At 27.7% G+C, this 16,957-nt stretch overlaps 1 protein-coding gene and 1 pseudogene across 6 annotated transcripts; one reads left to right on the top strand and one right to left on the bottom strand.

The window, feature by feature from the left end:
- Positions 1-13: 13 nt before the first annotated feature.
- Positions 14-11,548, bottom strand: LOC145939679 (uncharacterized). 6 transcript variants are annotated; one of them, XM_083044174.1, is made up of 11 exons: positions 11,359-11,548; positions 10,568-10,702; positions 10,085-10,237; positions 9,653-9,787; positions 9,188-9,322; positions 1,912-2,139; positions 1,608-1,811; positions 936-1,183; positions 675-834; positions 293-417; positions 14-132 (listed from the first exon to the last, which is right to left on the bottom strand). In XM_083044174.1, the coding sequence occupies exons 1-11, from the start codon at positions 11,426-11,428 to the stop codon at positions 127-129; spliced, it is 1,599 nt and encodes a 532-aa protein (XP_082900300.1). In that variant the 5' UTR covers positions 11,429-11,548; the 3' UTR covers positions 14-126. The 6 variants fall into 6 exon arrangements, 5 of the variants coding, with proteins under 5 accessions (XP_082900300.1, XP_082900299.1, XP_082900297.1 ...); XR_014425872.1 differs by lacking the exon at positions 675-834; XM_083044173.1 differs by lacking the exons at positions 14-132; positions 293-417; positions 675-834; ... (1 more) ...; positions 1,608-1,811; positions 1,912-2,139 and adding exons at positions 2,224-2,762; positions 3,351-4,310.
- Positions 11,549-14,183: 2,635 nt separating this feature from the next.
- On the top strand, positions 14,184-16,495 carry LOC145939830 (uncharacterized; annotated as a pseudogene).
- The last annotated feature ends 462 nt before the right edge of the window (positions 16,496-16,957 follow it).

The following is a 16,957-nucleotide window of genomic DNA, read 5'->3' as shown; positions in this document are numbered from 1 at the left end:
AGATACGTAAACAGTGAAAATCTCACGATGAGATAGCCCATGTACGACAATTGCACTAGACACATTTGACACAAATGATAGGCACATCCACGTCATATAAGTATTCATCAGTATGCTTCTGGCATCTTATTGCTGAAACAATGAAACAAACCATTCTTTTTAGTTTGGAGTTTAATGTCTCGAAAGAATGCGCAATCTTTGAAATGTGTATACAGAACCGTGTATACAGAATTAAGACCTATAAGACAGTAATAGATAGTTATTAATAAATATATTTAACGTAAACCCTAACCTGCGTTGAATTATTTTGCCGTCGTTTCTCATTCTCAAATCTGTGTTTTGCGTGTCGGAACCAATCTTTACATTTTATTTCAAAATCTTTCTCCGTGACGCAAGGGAATGTTTTCCTGACAACTTCTGCAACAAACAAACCACAGTTTTTATAAATGTTTTATTTTCAGTGTACTTTCATACTATTTCTATTGATAGAAATGCGTCTTCGCGATATCATATTTGCAGTAAACGAAAAAAATTGTTTTCAAAAAAATTTAATTTTTAGAATATTTAATTGCCAGAATGTTTAATAAATAACCTGATCTATTTATTTAAAAATTTTAATATTTATTGATATTTCAATATCCAAATTATGTTTGATAAACACTATTTGAACTTACTAAACATTAATTTCATTATTTCCAATTGATTAAGTTTTCGTTTTCCCTTTCCTCCTACCCAACTGTATAAACTAGCAACTTCATTTGTAAAAATATATAAAAGCATTCGTTTAGACATTTCTTCATAGGTACTTCCACCAATAGCTGCCAATATATTAAACTGAAAATTTTTAAAGCATGTACAAAATGAATGATATATGTTAAAAATGAATATATATATATATATGTTAATATGTATATATATCACTTTACGTAACTCACCATACGTTCTTTTGAATTTTCCTCGTTTGAAGAAAGCGTACTCTGTAAAGATTCCATTTCTTCTATAGTTTTCAGAGGGAAAGATAATTTGCTTAATTCATCATCATTTGACATAGGGCTAAGACATTCTGGTGTCAGATTGCCACCATTTGAATTTATTTTAGTCGATAAAAGTTGATGTTGCTCAACAAGATTATTTATGTCAAATTTTATGTCTGCTAACATTCTCTCAATACGTTGAAGATAATCTAAGAATAACACAAATATATATAAATATAAAAATAAATTATACATATATATGTATATATACATATATATTTAAGACCTTTTACAATATAGAATAAGATTATTGAGAAAATATGAGACAATATTAATATCGTGATAATTGGACGTATTTTGATATACACTGCTAGTACTAAAAATCTATAATATACGTTATACGTAATGTAAACTATAAATTTTCAATACTAACAATGTATATCAATGCCCTATATTTATGGTTTTATCAAAATTCAAAATATTCTTTAAATATGTTATTGCTCGACTATAAAGACAGATTCAAATGGTTCTTTTTTTTTAAATTTTTTTCAATGCAAACCATATTTACTGATCTCAAACATATCTCAAATATATCTCAAAAGACACGCGTGATAAAAACAATTTTAATATTACTTGTATAAACTCTAGGCGCTTTTGGATATGCTGGTAAGCATGATGGATTGCTATCATCACTTTCATCATCGGTATCGCTTTCATCATCAGTCTCAATCTGTTTTCTAGCTCTGACTTTTCTTTGTGTTTTATCATCAATATCAGTATTAACGTCGGAATTCATTTCAGCCTTTTTTACTTTACTGCGTGCTTCATTGTAGGAATCTAAAAATGATATATTATAATGATTTTTATAAACAATAGGTTTTTCATAATAGTTTGCAAACAAGACAGACAGTAAATTAAGAACTCTTGTGATACTTACCATATACACCAAATATTCGTTTAATTGGATACGTGAACCAATTGTCTTGAGGAGGTTGCCGTTTTTTTATTGCTTTAATAATATCATGATCTGTTTTATAATTAGGATACGAACATTTCTTGTCTTTTTGTATCCAATTATCAGGTACTACTTGTATTCCATCCTCAAATTCTAGTAAATGGAATAGATTGTTCGGAAGAGCCATCTTCCAAATTAAATATATTAAATCTGAAAGATAAAAATGTATAAAATGTATGCAATGCATACAATATACATATCAACGAGAAAAAGAATAGATATACGTACATTATGCAACAATGGTAGAAGTACAAATAATGTATCAGAAATGTTGAATTTTACATATTTTATTTTCAGAGAAGTTAAAGGCCAGACCGATAAATGTTCATATCCTGTCGATTTATATATTCCTAACAAGGAGGAATTACATGGTTCGGTATATAAATCACTTAAATTGATAAATTTTCGACCAATAATGAAAAGATCATTAACAGCATTACTGACAATATTTTCTATGATAACAATCGAACCATCGTTTAAACCACAGCAATTATTTGGATTATGAATAGATAGGGTAAAATCTGCTCTTGAAAATGTTGAATATCGAGGACCATTCATTCCAGGCAACACTGGGCCCGCATTGTGTATTCCATGTACACCCATTTTTCTATGTTTTTTTTCAAACGATAAGCAATGTTCCAATTCTGTCAAACGATTGTGAATTTGTTGTAAAGGACGTTCAGCTTTTCTAAGATATTGTTTTATTTTTTAAAAATAATTTTCATATCGAAAAGCGCTGAATGTATCCAGGGGTCCAAATTTTCTAACATCTTCTGCCAAATGAATAAGTGCATGTATATTGTAAGATGCATAATGTGATCCATATAAGATTATAAATGACTGCACAAAGTGTTGTAGTAAAGACTCCGCATAAGTAATATGTAAAAGATCTGGAGAACACAATAGCCGAATGGCTACGTGTAATGTTAAAAAATTATTGTAGACATCTTTTTTCATATAATTTTTCAAAACAATGGGACCAGTATATAAAAGAAAAAGTCTGAATTCTGTGGCTTTCCATAAGCTCAAAAAATTTAATTCCCGTGGTCTACGGGCAAATTCTACGGGTATCGATGATCGCATTTCAATAGACAATCTGGAAATACTGCTTATTGATTGTGCCGGCAGTCGAACATTTAATGGTCCGGATAACCAAAGATTCAAAATTTTCTTGACCACACCAATGCAAACCAAGTGCATATAATCCAATGGGATGTGACTTATCATTCCAAAATTCGGTATATCTGATAAAATACTCGACCCAGTGTGATGTTCTATCTGTCTTTGTATAAGGAAACTTTCATTTGTCCGACTAGTACAATTTATATCTGGGAAACACATTCTCCCACTAATATATTCACCTTCAGTTGTACATTTTGGACAACTAAAGTAACCGGTATGTCCTTTTGTGGCAGTTACAAAAGATTTTGCGGGTGCATCAGCAATTAATGAATCTATGGATACACGTATAGATTTTCCTTTATACCCAAGTTCAGCTAGAATTTTTGCTTCATCCACAAAATCACGCAAAAATTCATTACAATCATACGGTTTCTTGGAACCATAGTAACAACCTATGATAAAAATATCAGAAAGGTTGGGTCTCACCGAGCCTAAAATAGGCCACAATTGATTAGTAGAGGATTTTGAAATTGGCAATCCATCTATACTGATTTGTACTGAAACTGAATCAACGTCATCTTGACTTTTTTGTAGAAACTGCATTATTTCTGATCTTAAGCCATTATGAAAGTATTCACCTGGTGTAACTCTCCGTACATTAGTATATTTTGGTGTTTTCAGCATTGTTTTAGAGTTTTTTGGCAAGTTATCAAAGCCATGGTTTCTTAAAATTGACAATAATGCAGTAACTGCTGTATGTGATATTTGAAATTGTACTGCCCAGTTTGTTAAATCTTGCCTAATTGTTGCAGCTGTGGACGAACTTGTACAGTCAGCATTTTTCTTGTTATTAAAAGTGAATGCAATCGGACATAAATCCTCCAAATTTAAATTACTATTATAATCAAGATTATATGCAATATTTTCATTGTCAGGAACATTACAATATTGTCGTGGTGGTTCATTTCTTAGTGCAACATTTGTTGCCTGATCAAGCTCGTAATTGACATCAGTAATTACGTGTTCAATAATATCGCTTGAATTTTGTACATCGTGTACCTTAGCAAAATCCGTCGACAATTTATTCATATTTTCGGCAATTGTGATATTACGTGCATTGCATTTTAATCGATGATAATGTCTTTTTGACATCTCTGACAGTAATTTTCGTTTTGGCATGATTGATATTTTGGTATATCCTACAAAAATATTATAACTATCTTTTTCTGTTGTGCATAGATATTTAAATATTTTTTTAAAGTTAATTATATTACTTTTATAATAAATAATAAAACAATTTATGTTCTAAACACAAAACATAATATGTACTTATAACACACATTTTTGTAAAACAATAAAGATAAATCTTTACCGTAAAATTATTAATAAAAAACAAATATATTTTAATCGCAAATAGTAAAAAATGGGCTGCTTTCGCGAAAAATCAAAATGAGATTCAATCTCATTGAAATTTTATTCAATGAAATTTCAGATTTGACCAATCACAGCGCAGGGTCATTTTAATCTGGATCATTTTGATTTTTCGCGAAAGCAGCCCTGATTAGAACCTTAATATACTTACAAGGGAATTGTCGGAAAATGTCCCTCATTGATTTTGATGCGATTTGGATATGTTGTAGAGGATCGAAAAATATTAGACCCATAATTTTTTTAGCTGTGTATCTCAATATCTAGAGGTTGAAACAACCCTTCGAAAATAACGGATTTTCGTTTTTAGCAAATATCTTCGAAAATATAAATATATAAAAAAATGTTTTATGCAAAATTTTTATGGTATTTTATACTTTTTACAATGGTGTAATCACATTTTTCGAAAATATCACTTTTTAATTTAGCCCCACCCATTTTTTTTGCAAAATTTAAAAATTTTATTAGAACAAAAATTTAAAAGCATTGAATGCCAAATCTATTCATGTAAATTAATAGTATGTTTCCACGATTTAATTTTTGTGAAAACGAGATAATATCGTACTATAGGTGCCGTGCTGTAGGTAGATGTTGCGTTATTTTTTTCAGTTGCGCTAACATGTTACATGACAATCCCATAAAATAAAACCTCACAAAGATGAAAAAAAAATTCGCCATGTACATAAAAAATATTCTTTAAAAAATTAATGTACCTCTAAAAAAATAATACTTTCTTCTAAAAAATTATGTATCTTTAAAAAATATAAAATTAAAGCTAAATATGAAATCAATAATTAATTAGTCAAGTATTTACAACTAGAAACAATTCAGTTTGTGAGAATTTGTATTGAATATTTGTCATAAAATCAATTTTGCTTATAGAAATATTAGGTATGATAGATTTTCTCAAAAAATTAAAATGCATTTTATTTTTATTAAGAAAAATCTAATTTTCAAAATATGTTTAATTTTGTATTGTATGTGGTATATAAAATTACACTATTATATTCCAAATAAATATTTTGTATGATATACATATATAATTGTACTGTTATGTTATATGTATACATCATTTTTTAGAAGATATATTATTTTTTAGAGGTACATTATTTTTTTGAAAGATATTTTTTATGTACTTGACATATTTGTTTATCTTTGTGAAGTTTTGTTTAATAGGATCATGTCATATAACACATGTCAGGGCAACTAAAAAGAAATAACATAACACCTACCTATAGCGCGGCGCCTATAGTACTATGATATTATCGTTTTCACAAAAATTAAATCGTTGAAACATAATATTAATATACATGGTTGGATTTGGCATTTGATATTCTGCAATTTTTTTTATAAAATTTTTAAATTTTGCAAAAATTATATGGGTGGGAGGGAGAGGTAAATCATAAAATTTGACATTTTCGAAAAATTGTGAATACACCATTATAAAAAGTATAATAAATATACCATAAAACTTTTGTGCAAAAGATTTTTTCATATACTTAATATTTTCGAAAATATTTGCTAAAAATAAAAAAATCTGTTATTTTCAACAAGTTGTTACAACCCCTAAACGTTGAGATACGCAACTAAAGAAAAATATGGATCTAATATTTTTGGATTTTCTACAACATATTTAAAGTGCATCAAAATTGGTAAGGGACACTTCCGACTGTTCTCTTATTAGACAAATCTGATAACCTTAAAAATATGACTTTAACACGATTTCAGAAATATTAATATTAAATTAATATTAAAATTTAAATAATTATAAAATAAAATAAAAAGATACCGTATACTTTTTCAATTAAAATGTAGAAAGTAGAGAAAATGTATATTACATCAACAAAATTGTAATATGTATAATTGCTATACGATTATTTAACGATTATTTAACACGTATCACTTCTGTCACCACATCAGACATAGTGTAGTACAATGAGATAAGAACATCATGCATTTTATGTAAAAGTGATTGTATTAATGAATGTATATAAATACACTCAAATTAGAAATAATAAAGGACTATGAACCATTTCAAAACTAAAAACACTAAACAACTCTTAACAAATTTTACCACTACATCAAAAATTGGAGTTTCATAAAAAAAACATTCATAAAATAAGTTTTTGTAATATTAAGTCTAAGCATCAACCATATTATATATTTCATTAAAAATATATTGCGGCAAAACAGTAATAACACGGTGGTACACAAAATTCTCTTCCAAGTGTGATAGTACGTTTCTTGAGGATTTTTTCGCGCTGAACACAATGCCGTCGTCAGAATTTGCCTAGCACGTCAGGATTTTGAGTAAACTGATATGAAAGGGGCAAAAAATGGCGTTTTTAGTCATTTTTAACATTTTATTGCAGCTAAAAGAACTAATTTCTAAATATACTCAATGGCAGCTAAAAATATAATTCAAGAGCTTTCAAATGAATTTTGGTTCATGATCGTAAGATTCTTTTTATCAAGTTATACCTAAATTGAATTTTAGACATTCTGTATAATTTACAAGAAAGGTAAATACATACTTAGAAGCAAATAAAAAATAATTGTAATATAAATTTATTTTTAAAGAATAGGTCAAGTATATACTTTAGGTAAACTTTAATTAAGTAATATTTACCTTTCTTGTAAATTATACAGAATGTCTAAAATTCAAACAGTCATAACTTGATGAAAAAAATCGTACGATCATGAACCAAAATTTATTTGAAAGCTCTTGAATTATATTTTCAGATGCCGTTGAGTTTATTTAGAAATCAGTTTCTTTTAACCGCAAAAAAATATTACAAATAACCAAAAATGCCCCTTTTTTACCCCTTTTATTTCAATTTACTCAAAATCCTGACGTGCTAGACAAAGTCTGACAACGGCATCGTGTTCAGCGCAAAAAAATATTCAGGAAACGTACTATCGCACTTCGGAGAGAAAGAAAAAGTAATTTTTTGTATCACTGTGTAATTGAATAAAACAAACAATATTAGCAATATGCTAGAAACACATTGCAATACGTTACAATATATCAACATTAATACGGTAGTGTTATTTGAGAAAACTACTATAATTTTAGATTTATCTTAAGAAGTGTGTATTCAGTAAATATTTAATTACTATAAAAAAACTATTATTTATATTTTTTAAACAAAGTTGCTAAATTAATATTATCGTTTCTTATTTTAATTAAACACATATTAAATTTTTTCTTAAAAAATTTTTAATTGAAAAGCACACATATTCCATGTAGCACGCAAAAATTTTTTTATTAAGGGAGAAAATCGTCAAAAGAATATAACAGCATTAATAAAAAAATTTATAATTTTTAATGCTGACATGCATATTAGAATTAAATGCAAATAATTCATTAATTGTAATTGAAAAACTACGAGAAACTGATGAATTTGAATTTTGATTATGTAAAAGTTAACCATGTGAAAACATATTCTGACAAATAATGTTTATACAGGGTGTCTACTTAAATTTTGTAAAAAAATTCCCTGAGAATTTCTTGATAAAAATAAAAATATAAAACAAAAAATAATTTGTAAGATGTGATTTGCCAGTCGAATTTTTAAACAAGGTTTAAGATTTTATTGACCAACACTGACTAAGACTAATTCTTATATTATAAGACTTTATTTGGGAATAATCTCAATTCGAGATTTATTTCTTAGTTAGAGGGGAGTCGGGAAATAAATCTCGAATTGAGATTATTCCCAAATAAAGTCTTATAATATAAGAATTAGTCTTAGTCAGTGTTGGTCAATAAAATCTTAAACCTTGTTTAAAAAATAATTTATTATAAACGTCTCAAAAAATACTAATTTATTTAAATAAATTTATTAAATTATTATTTATCTAATTATTTATTAAATAAATAAGCAGATTAATTTATTTAAATATAATCTATTGAAAAATTGAACAAATTTCCATGAAATTTATAATTTATATAAAATATTGGTACTAAAAATAGATTGTCAATAAAAAAAAATCACAAAAAACTTTAATAAAAACTTCAATATTGCCAAGATATGTTAGACATATGTTTCTTAAATGCTAAATAAGAATAAAATTACTAAAAAGATTTTTTTAAAAATTCCCTGAATTCCAATCAAATTCCATTCCCTGATTTTTCAAGATTGAACAAAGTTCCAGAAATTACCAGGTTTTTTCCCGGGAGTATACACCCTGTTATAACATCTTCTAACTTTCATAATAGTTAATTTTAATAAATTACTATTGCTGGGGTGCTTAAATGAATAAAATAAATAAAATTGTAAAAAATGTTTAAGAGAAATATACTGAGATAGTACTAGCAATATAAGTAAAAAAGTAATATCCTAGAAATACTTAATATTGCAGCAATAACAGCAATAATACAAACAATAAAAGAAGAATATTAGTAATAAATTCTCATCATCATCACTAATGAAAGAAATACAATGGCAATGTTAGTAACAGAATGTAGTAACAGAATGTGTTGTCTTGCCAAAAATGATAATCATTGTACATTTTTTAACAGTTCATCCCTCGTATTAAGTATCAAATATATATGAGGAATAAAATATACAATCAAGACAAAAATCAGAAAAACGCAAAACAATAATTTATAAATTAATTCATATGACATGAAAAACATATATACCTGACAAATCCTGATGCCCAACTCTTTGAAACGCACAACGTTGAGATCTTTTTTGGAGGGTTAAAACTGTATGGCAAATACCAATGCCAGAATAAAATGTAAGACACGGTAGTCTTTCCGACTGTTGAAATTGCACTGCAACAAAATATTCAAATTTATTTAGATATATATGTAACTCTGAAAATATATTCAACACTATAATATAGTATTTATTCAATCTAAAGCGATAATAGCTAATATGACACGAAAACAGCTAATGTGACTGACAAAAATTTTGAATGAGAAGTATCGCAAATCAAGAATATATGAATTTATTATAATATATATATGAAATTATTATCGTCCTTAGTTATAGATAAAGATAAAACAAAGGCAAACATATATAAAGCAAAACTTTTATAATTAAAAAAGCAAGATTGCAAAAAAATATTTAATTATACTAAAAATAACTTATCAGAAACATACCTGACAAATTCCGATCCCAAATTCTTTGAAACGCACTAGATCGAGATCTTTTTTGGAAGGTTGAAACTACATGCCAAATACTGATGCCAGAATAAAATGGAAAACATTGTAGTTTTTCCGACTGTTGAAATTGCACTGCAACAAAATATTCAAATTTATTTAAATATATGCAACTCAAAAAATATATATATTCATCGCAAATATAGTATTTATTCAATCTAAAGCGACAGCATATATAACATGATAATAATAAGTTATTAGAATGAGAAGTGATGCAAGTCAAAAAGATATATAAGTTTATTATCATCCTTAGTTATATATTATAAAGATAAAATAAAGACAAACATATACAGCAAAATTTTTATAATTGAAAAAACAAGATTGCAAAAAAAGATATTTAATTATACTAAAAATAACTTATGAGAAATATACTTGACAAATTCCGATGCCAAATTCTTTGAAACGAGGACCTATTAGAAGCACTAGTTCGAGATCTTTTTTGGAAGGTTGAAACTATATACCGGCAAATACCGATGCCATAATATAATGTAAGACTCGGTAGTCTTTCCGACTGTTGAAATTGCACTGCAACAAAATATTCAAATTTATTTAGATATATATGTAACTCTGAAAATATATTCAACACTATAATATAGTATTTATTCAATCTAAAGCGATAATAGCTAATATGACACGAAAACAGCTAATGTGACTGACAAAAATTTTGAATGAGAAGTATCGCAAATCAAGAATATATGAATTTATTATAATATATATATGAAATTATTATCGTCCTTAGTTATAGATAAAGATAAAACAAAGGCAAACATATATAAAGCAAAACTTTTATAATTAAAAAAGCAAGATTGCAAAAAAATATTTAATTATACTAAAAATAACTTATCAGAAACATACCTGACAAATTCCGATCCCAAATTCTTTGAAACGCACTAGATCGAGATCTTTTTTGGAAGGTTGAAACTACATGCCAAATACTGATGCCAGAATAAAATGGAAAACATTGTAGTTTTTCCGACTGTTGAAATTGCACTGCAACAAAATATTCAAATTTATTTAAATATATGCAACTCCAAAAATATATATATATATTCATCGCAAATATAGTATTTATTCAATCTAAAGCGACAGCATATATAACATGATAATAATAAGTTATTAGAATGAGAAGTGATGCAAGTCAAAAAGATATATAAGTTTATTATTATCCTTAGTTATATATTATAAAGATAAAATAAAGACAAACATATACAGCAAAATTTTTATAATTGAAAAAACAAGATTGCAAAAAAAGATATTTAATTATACTAAAAATAACTTATGAGAAATATATCTGACAAATTCCGATGCCAAATTCTTTGAAACGAGGACCTATTAGAAGCACTAGTTCGAGATCTTTTTTGGAAGGTTGAAACTATATACCGGCAAATACCGATGCCATAATATAATGTAAGACTCGGTAGTCTTTCCGATTGTTGAAATTGCACTGCAACAAAATAATTTAGTTATATCAAATTAATTTAGATATATGTATATGCTACTGCTAAAATAAATATATGAAATATATTATTACGCACATTATTACGTGTATTACGTATCACGATTAGCCAAAGTGGTCACAAAACGCAAAATAATTTTTGAGTATATCTTTATACAGAATAATCAAAAGGAAAAGAAAATATACTTACAGAACAAATTCGTGCACAAAAGGACACCCAAACCGATGCACAGTATACAAATAATGTGTTGGATTTTCATGGATTTATCTTGATTCACACACGGTACATACGTCTCGCGTAACAATCACGTAACAATGGCCTCGTGCTACGTGCTTCCTCATTCTTTACCGGATACCGGATGCCGGCTTGACTCGGCAGCTCACATGTCTCCGATTAGCTAATTGCGTGTCAGATCATATGCGCAGAACAACATCGCGCAGTTAAGGGCGCCATGAATTGGAAAGTGGCCAATTAATGACAAAGTAGCCGCGGCGCGCACAATCATCGGGATTTTCATGTTCAGGGATATATATGTACACACATGTATTGCAGTTACGCGCCTAAATACAAATAAGAGTGCTGCGGTTCTTTGGGTGAGTTTGCTCGCAAGATGAAAATTACGAAAGTGAGAGATTCACTAGATTTCGACGAATGAAATCGTAGATAATCTATTAGTGAATCGCTCACTTTGTAATTTTCACCTCGTGAGTAAACTCACCCAATAAAGAACCATAATTATAATAGGCACCAAGAAGATAAACGTATGCGTATTACGCACATAATATAAAATGTAAAATATCGAATAGTTAATAATAATATTAACTATACGTATATAAAAAAAATTCAAATATAACTATTTAGATTTTAATTTCTAATTAATAATGGATATATGCTTATTAAATATTTCTGGCAAACATTTTTACGAATAAGAAATGAATATGTAGATAACACGTGGATCTCTAATAAATGTCTTTCGTAGCTATTTGGTGGACATGGATATTATGTAGATAACATGTAAATATCTAATGAATATCCTTGTCAGATATTCAGTGGACGTGGATATGTGGACAATAATCGGATATCCACTAAATATCCTTGTCAGATATTCAGTGGACGTGGATATGTGGACAATAATCGGATATCCACTAGATATCCTTGTTAGATTTTTAGTGGACGTAGATATGTGGAGAATATGTGGATGTCCACTAGATATCCTTGTTAGATTTTTAGTGGACGTAGATATGTGGAGAATATGTGGATATCCACTAGATATTCTTGTCAGATATTCAGTGAACGTGGATATGTGGACAATAATCGGATATCCACTAAATATCCTTGTCAGATATTCAGTGGACGTGGATATGTGGACAATAATCGGATATCCACTAAATATCCTTGTTAGATTTTTAGTGGACATGGATATGTGGACAATAAGTGGATATCCACTAAATATCCTTGTTAGATATTTAGTGGACGTGAATATGTGGACATTATATGATATCTAATGGATATCTAGTGGATATTTTTAATAAATTTTTAGTTAACATGGATGTGTGGATAATATGTGGATATCCACTAGATATCCCAGCTGGTTATACGGGAGATATAGATATTTTTGATATCTAATAGATATCTATTGATTATCCATAGTAGATATGGACATTATATGGATATGTCGATATCCAGTAGATATCGATTAGATATGTAGCTCTGTGTGGGATATATATAGATATATATATGTATATATAGATAGAGAAATGCATATATAGAATAAGTGTAAATATAAAAATGTAAAACAATATTTTGAATTTATTGAAATACATATTTTTAATAAATTCACCAAATATTAACTACTATTTAATATAACCTAACCTAACCCTAACCTATAATCCTAATGGATATACCAATAACATACTGACGACGTTCTATAGATATACTATAAATATACCTATACATACTGGCAACGTTCTATCGATATACTACAGATATACCTAAATATACCGGCAACGTTCTATCGATATACTACAGATATATCTATAATATATAGCATCTCAATCCCAAATCCCAAAAGACCTCAATCAACCACCTTCGAACCACTTTCGAACTACGTTCGTACCTCGATCAACCACCTTCGAACCACTTTCGAACCACGTTCGTACCTCGATCAACCACCTTCGAACCACTTTCGAACCACGTTTGTACCTCGATAAAGGCGATGATGTTTATGTGAAATGGTTGGGACTGGATAAATCACACAACTCATGGATACATAAAAATAATGTATTATAAACATTTATTTAAAATATCTGTACACTGTTTATTTTACAAATAATATATTGTAAAAACATCTAACACATAATCTTTATAAATAATACAATTTTATATTTTACATGGTATACATACTAATATACATATAATATACATACATATAATATACAGTTTTTACATATTTTACAAAATATACATATTTACAACAAATATATATCTATTATTTACAATAGTATTTTATAATGTCCCCACGGTAATGTATCAGTGGTTTCAGGTATGATATACCGCTTGTCGTCGTACGGACTTACAAGGGACATGTCACAACTGTCCGGAACCGATTTGATTCTTCTTCAAATATGTTGTTAAATACACAAATCTAAAAGACACGTATTTTTTTATATGTGCGGATATTGAGTTTTAAGGGGTGAAACACCCCTTTAAAGAAAAACGGTATTTTTCTTTTAGATCGAATATCTGGTAAACTATAAGAGGTAGAAAAAAAAGACGTACAACAAATTTTAATGGCTTGAAGAGTACTTTAAAGTTATATGAACAAAATTTTTTTATTTTTATTTTTTTTAAATACCATCACCACTTAATTTTTTTTTTCAAAATTTAAAAAATTTTTTTACCTAATTTAAAGCTTATTTTTTTCCAAATTCAACCATGTGTAATAAAGTTATGTTACGAAATATCATTTTCGAAAATTAATTATAAACGCTCCCGTATATACGCTCATCCGTACTATGTGCGTAAGTAATTACCGTCGAACAATAAGATATATAAAAAATGTTTATGTATAATTTTTATTTATGTTTTCGATGTATTTATAACTGCGTATTGTGTATATTTAAATTTTTAAAAACATTTTTAAATATAATTAATAAGAATTATTTTAAATATACCCCCAGTTCTTTTATTATTTCTTTAATTTCTTCTATAAAAATTGAAAACAATTTTATTCTATAATAAAATTATTTTACAATTGAATCTTTGCAAATAAATAGATGTCGCAATATTTGGCATAAACAAATTTTATATCTTACGTTAAATGAATCATAAGATAAGATTATGTGTACGTGTTCCAGATAAGTTATAATTATTACAATTAAATCTTTGCAAATAAATAGATGTCGCAATATTTGGCATAAACAAATTTTATATCTTACGTTAAATGAATCATAAGATTATGTGATTACGTGTTTCTGATAAGTTAATATAAATTGTTCATGTAACAGCATAATTCTCACAGTCAATGTAGTCTTTTCGTTGTAATAATATCTGTGTAAACTGTTTTTCTATTGCAATAAAAAGCAAAATTTAACATCTTTGAATATAATTATCAATCCGCTTAACGTTGTTAGACTTTTATTGATGTCAATAAATTCAATATATCTAACAGAAACGCCAGTAACTGAAGCAGAAGTGGAATTAAAGGAAAACATAAAAAAGATATTGCTAGCGTTTTTCATTATAATGGTGTGGAAGTAACGGAAGAAATATATCTCGATTATGAAAAACCTTATAAATTACATAGTTTTGAAATAATTGAAGATGATGAAGAAGCATGGAATGAAGATAATTTAAATTCTCATCCTCATTGTTCAAATGATGATACAAATTTTGATAGTTCTTATAAAAGACGAGCTGTTGAGTATTGGCGACATCGAGACACTGATGAAAACAGACAAAATGACAAAAAAAGGAATCGTCCTCTAAAAGTAGTACAAAGTAAATTTAGAAGAGTTTCATCTGAACGTCAGTTAAGGTGATGGGGAGAACAAATACAATCAGGTGGAAGTCGTATAGAAAAATTATCTTACATCTCCAAATTTACACATGATAAATTTACTGCAGCTGTTGAATCAGGATTCATGGTTCATGATATTGATCTAAAAAGATGGGCTTTACAAGCTCAAGAAGAAATAGGAAATTTAAATCCTATATTTAAAGTATCTCATAGTTGGATAGCTAAATCAAAAAGTCTCACCGAATTGTTTCAAGAAAAGTTACGAAGTTTGTCACTAGAAGAACATTAGAAGATTCTGTTGATTTGCAAAAATCAGCTGATGATTTTCTGGAAATAGTAAAACCTCTTAATGAACAGTTTGGGTCTGAAAATATTTACAATTCAGATCAAAGTGGTTTCCAATTGGAAATTCATTCTGGAAGATCATTGTCTAGCCAGGGAGAAAAAAAAGTAGAACGTGTCGTGCAATCCATATCATCAACAACCCATTCATATACGATACAACCAATAATATCCTGAAATGGCAATTTGTTGTCACCTTTATTTATTGTATTAAAAGAAGCTAATGGTAAATTTGGACCAAGAGTAGAAGAAAATTTATTTAAACCAGAAAATGTTATTGTAAAAGTATCGAAATCTGGTAAAATGATATCAGGTATTTTCCTTATATAATTACTTTCTTTAACAAACTTATTTCATTTAACAATTTAATAAGAGTCATAAAAAACTATTAAATTAACATTTATATTTTATACAGATCATTTTAAAATGTGGTTAGAAGAAGCTTATTTTGCAAACATTGGTCCTAATAGCGTTCTTCTTATTGATTCATGGATTGGACATTGCCCCAATACTATTTCGGATTTAACACCTCCAGGAACACATATTACTACTATGATAATACCGAAAGGAACTACAGGGAAAATACAACCATTAGATGTTTATGGATTCAGAATTTGGAAAAATTTTTCTAAAAATTTTCAGATACGGTTTTACTGTTGGAAAGTAATATAAATTTACATGAACGAAATAATATAATAAAATTGCAATCTTTGATACATAATCAATTGTCATCCCCACGATATCAAAACTTATTTAAATATTCGTGGTTTAAAAGTGGTTATATGAATGAAAGGCCAGACGAATTTGAAAATCCAGTACACTTTAGTTTAGACGAAACGTCAACAAAATGTGAAATCGAAGGTTGCAATAATATAGCTGTAGTAAAATGTTCTTGGTGCAAGAAGTCATTATGCTTGAAACATTTTTTTTGTCGAATATCATTATTATAATGTATATAATGAGTGAATAATATAAAATGCAAATATATATTTTTTTAAATATAAATATACATAATACACAATTATAAATACATAGAAAACATAAATAAAAATTATACATAAACATTTTTTATATATCTTATTGTTCGACGGTAATTACTTACGCACATAGCACGGATGTGTATATACGGGAGCGTTTATAATTAATTTTCGAAAATGATATTTCGTAACATAACTTTATTACACATGGTTGAATTTGGAAAAAAATAAGCTTTAAATTAGGTAAAAAAATTTCTTAAATTTTGAAAAAAAAAATTAAGTGGTGGGGGTATTTAAAAAAAAATAAAAATAAAAAAATTTTGTTCATATAACTTTAAAGTACTCTTCAAGCCATTAAAATTTGTTGTACGTCTTTTTTTTCTACCTCTTATAGTTTACCAGATATTCGATCCTAAAGAAAAATACCGTTTTTCTTTAAAGGGGTGTTTCA

The sequence above is a fragment of the Prenolepis imparis genome, unplaced genomic scaffold (assembly GCF_030444845.1).
Source record: "Prenolepis imparis isolate NDT839.2.m4 unplaced genomic scaffold, iyPreImpa1.0 SCAF_8, whole genome shotgun sequence".
NCBI lineage: Eukaryota > Metazoa > Arthropoda > Insecta > Hymenoptera > Formicidae > Prenolepis > Prenolepis imparis.
Note: the sequence above shows the minus strand (reverse complement) of the source record. Positions and strands in the feature narration are given on the sequence as shown.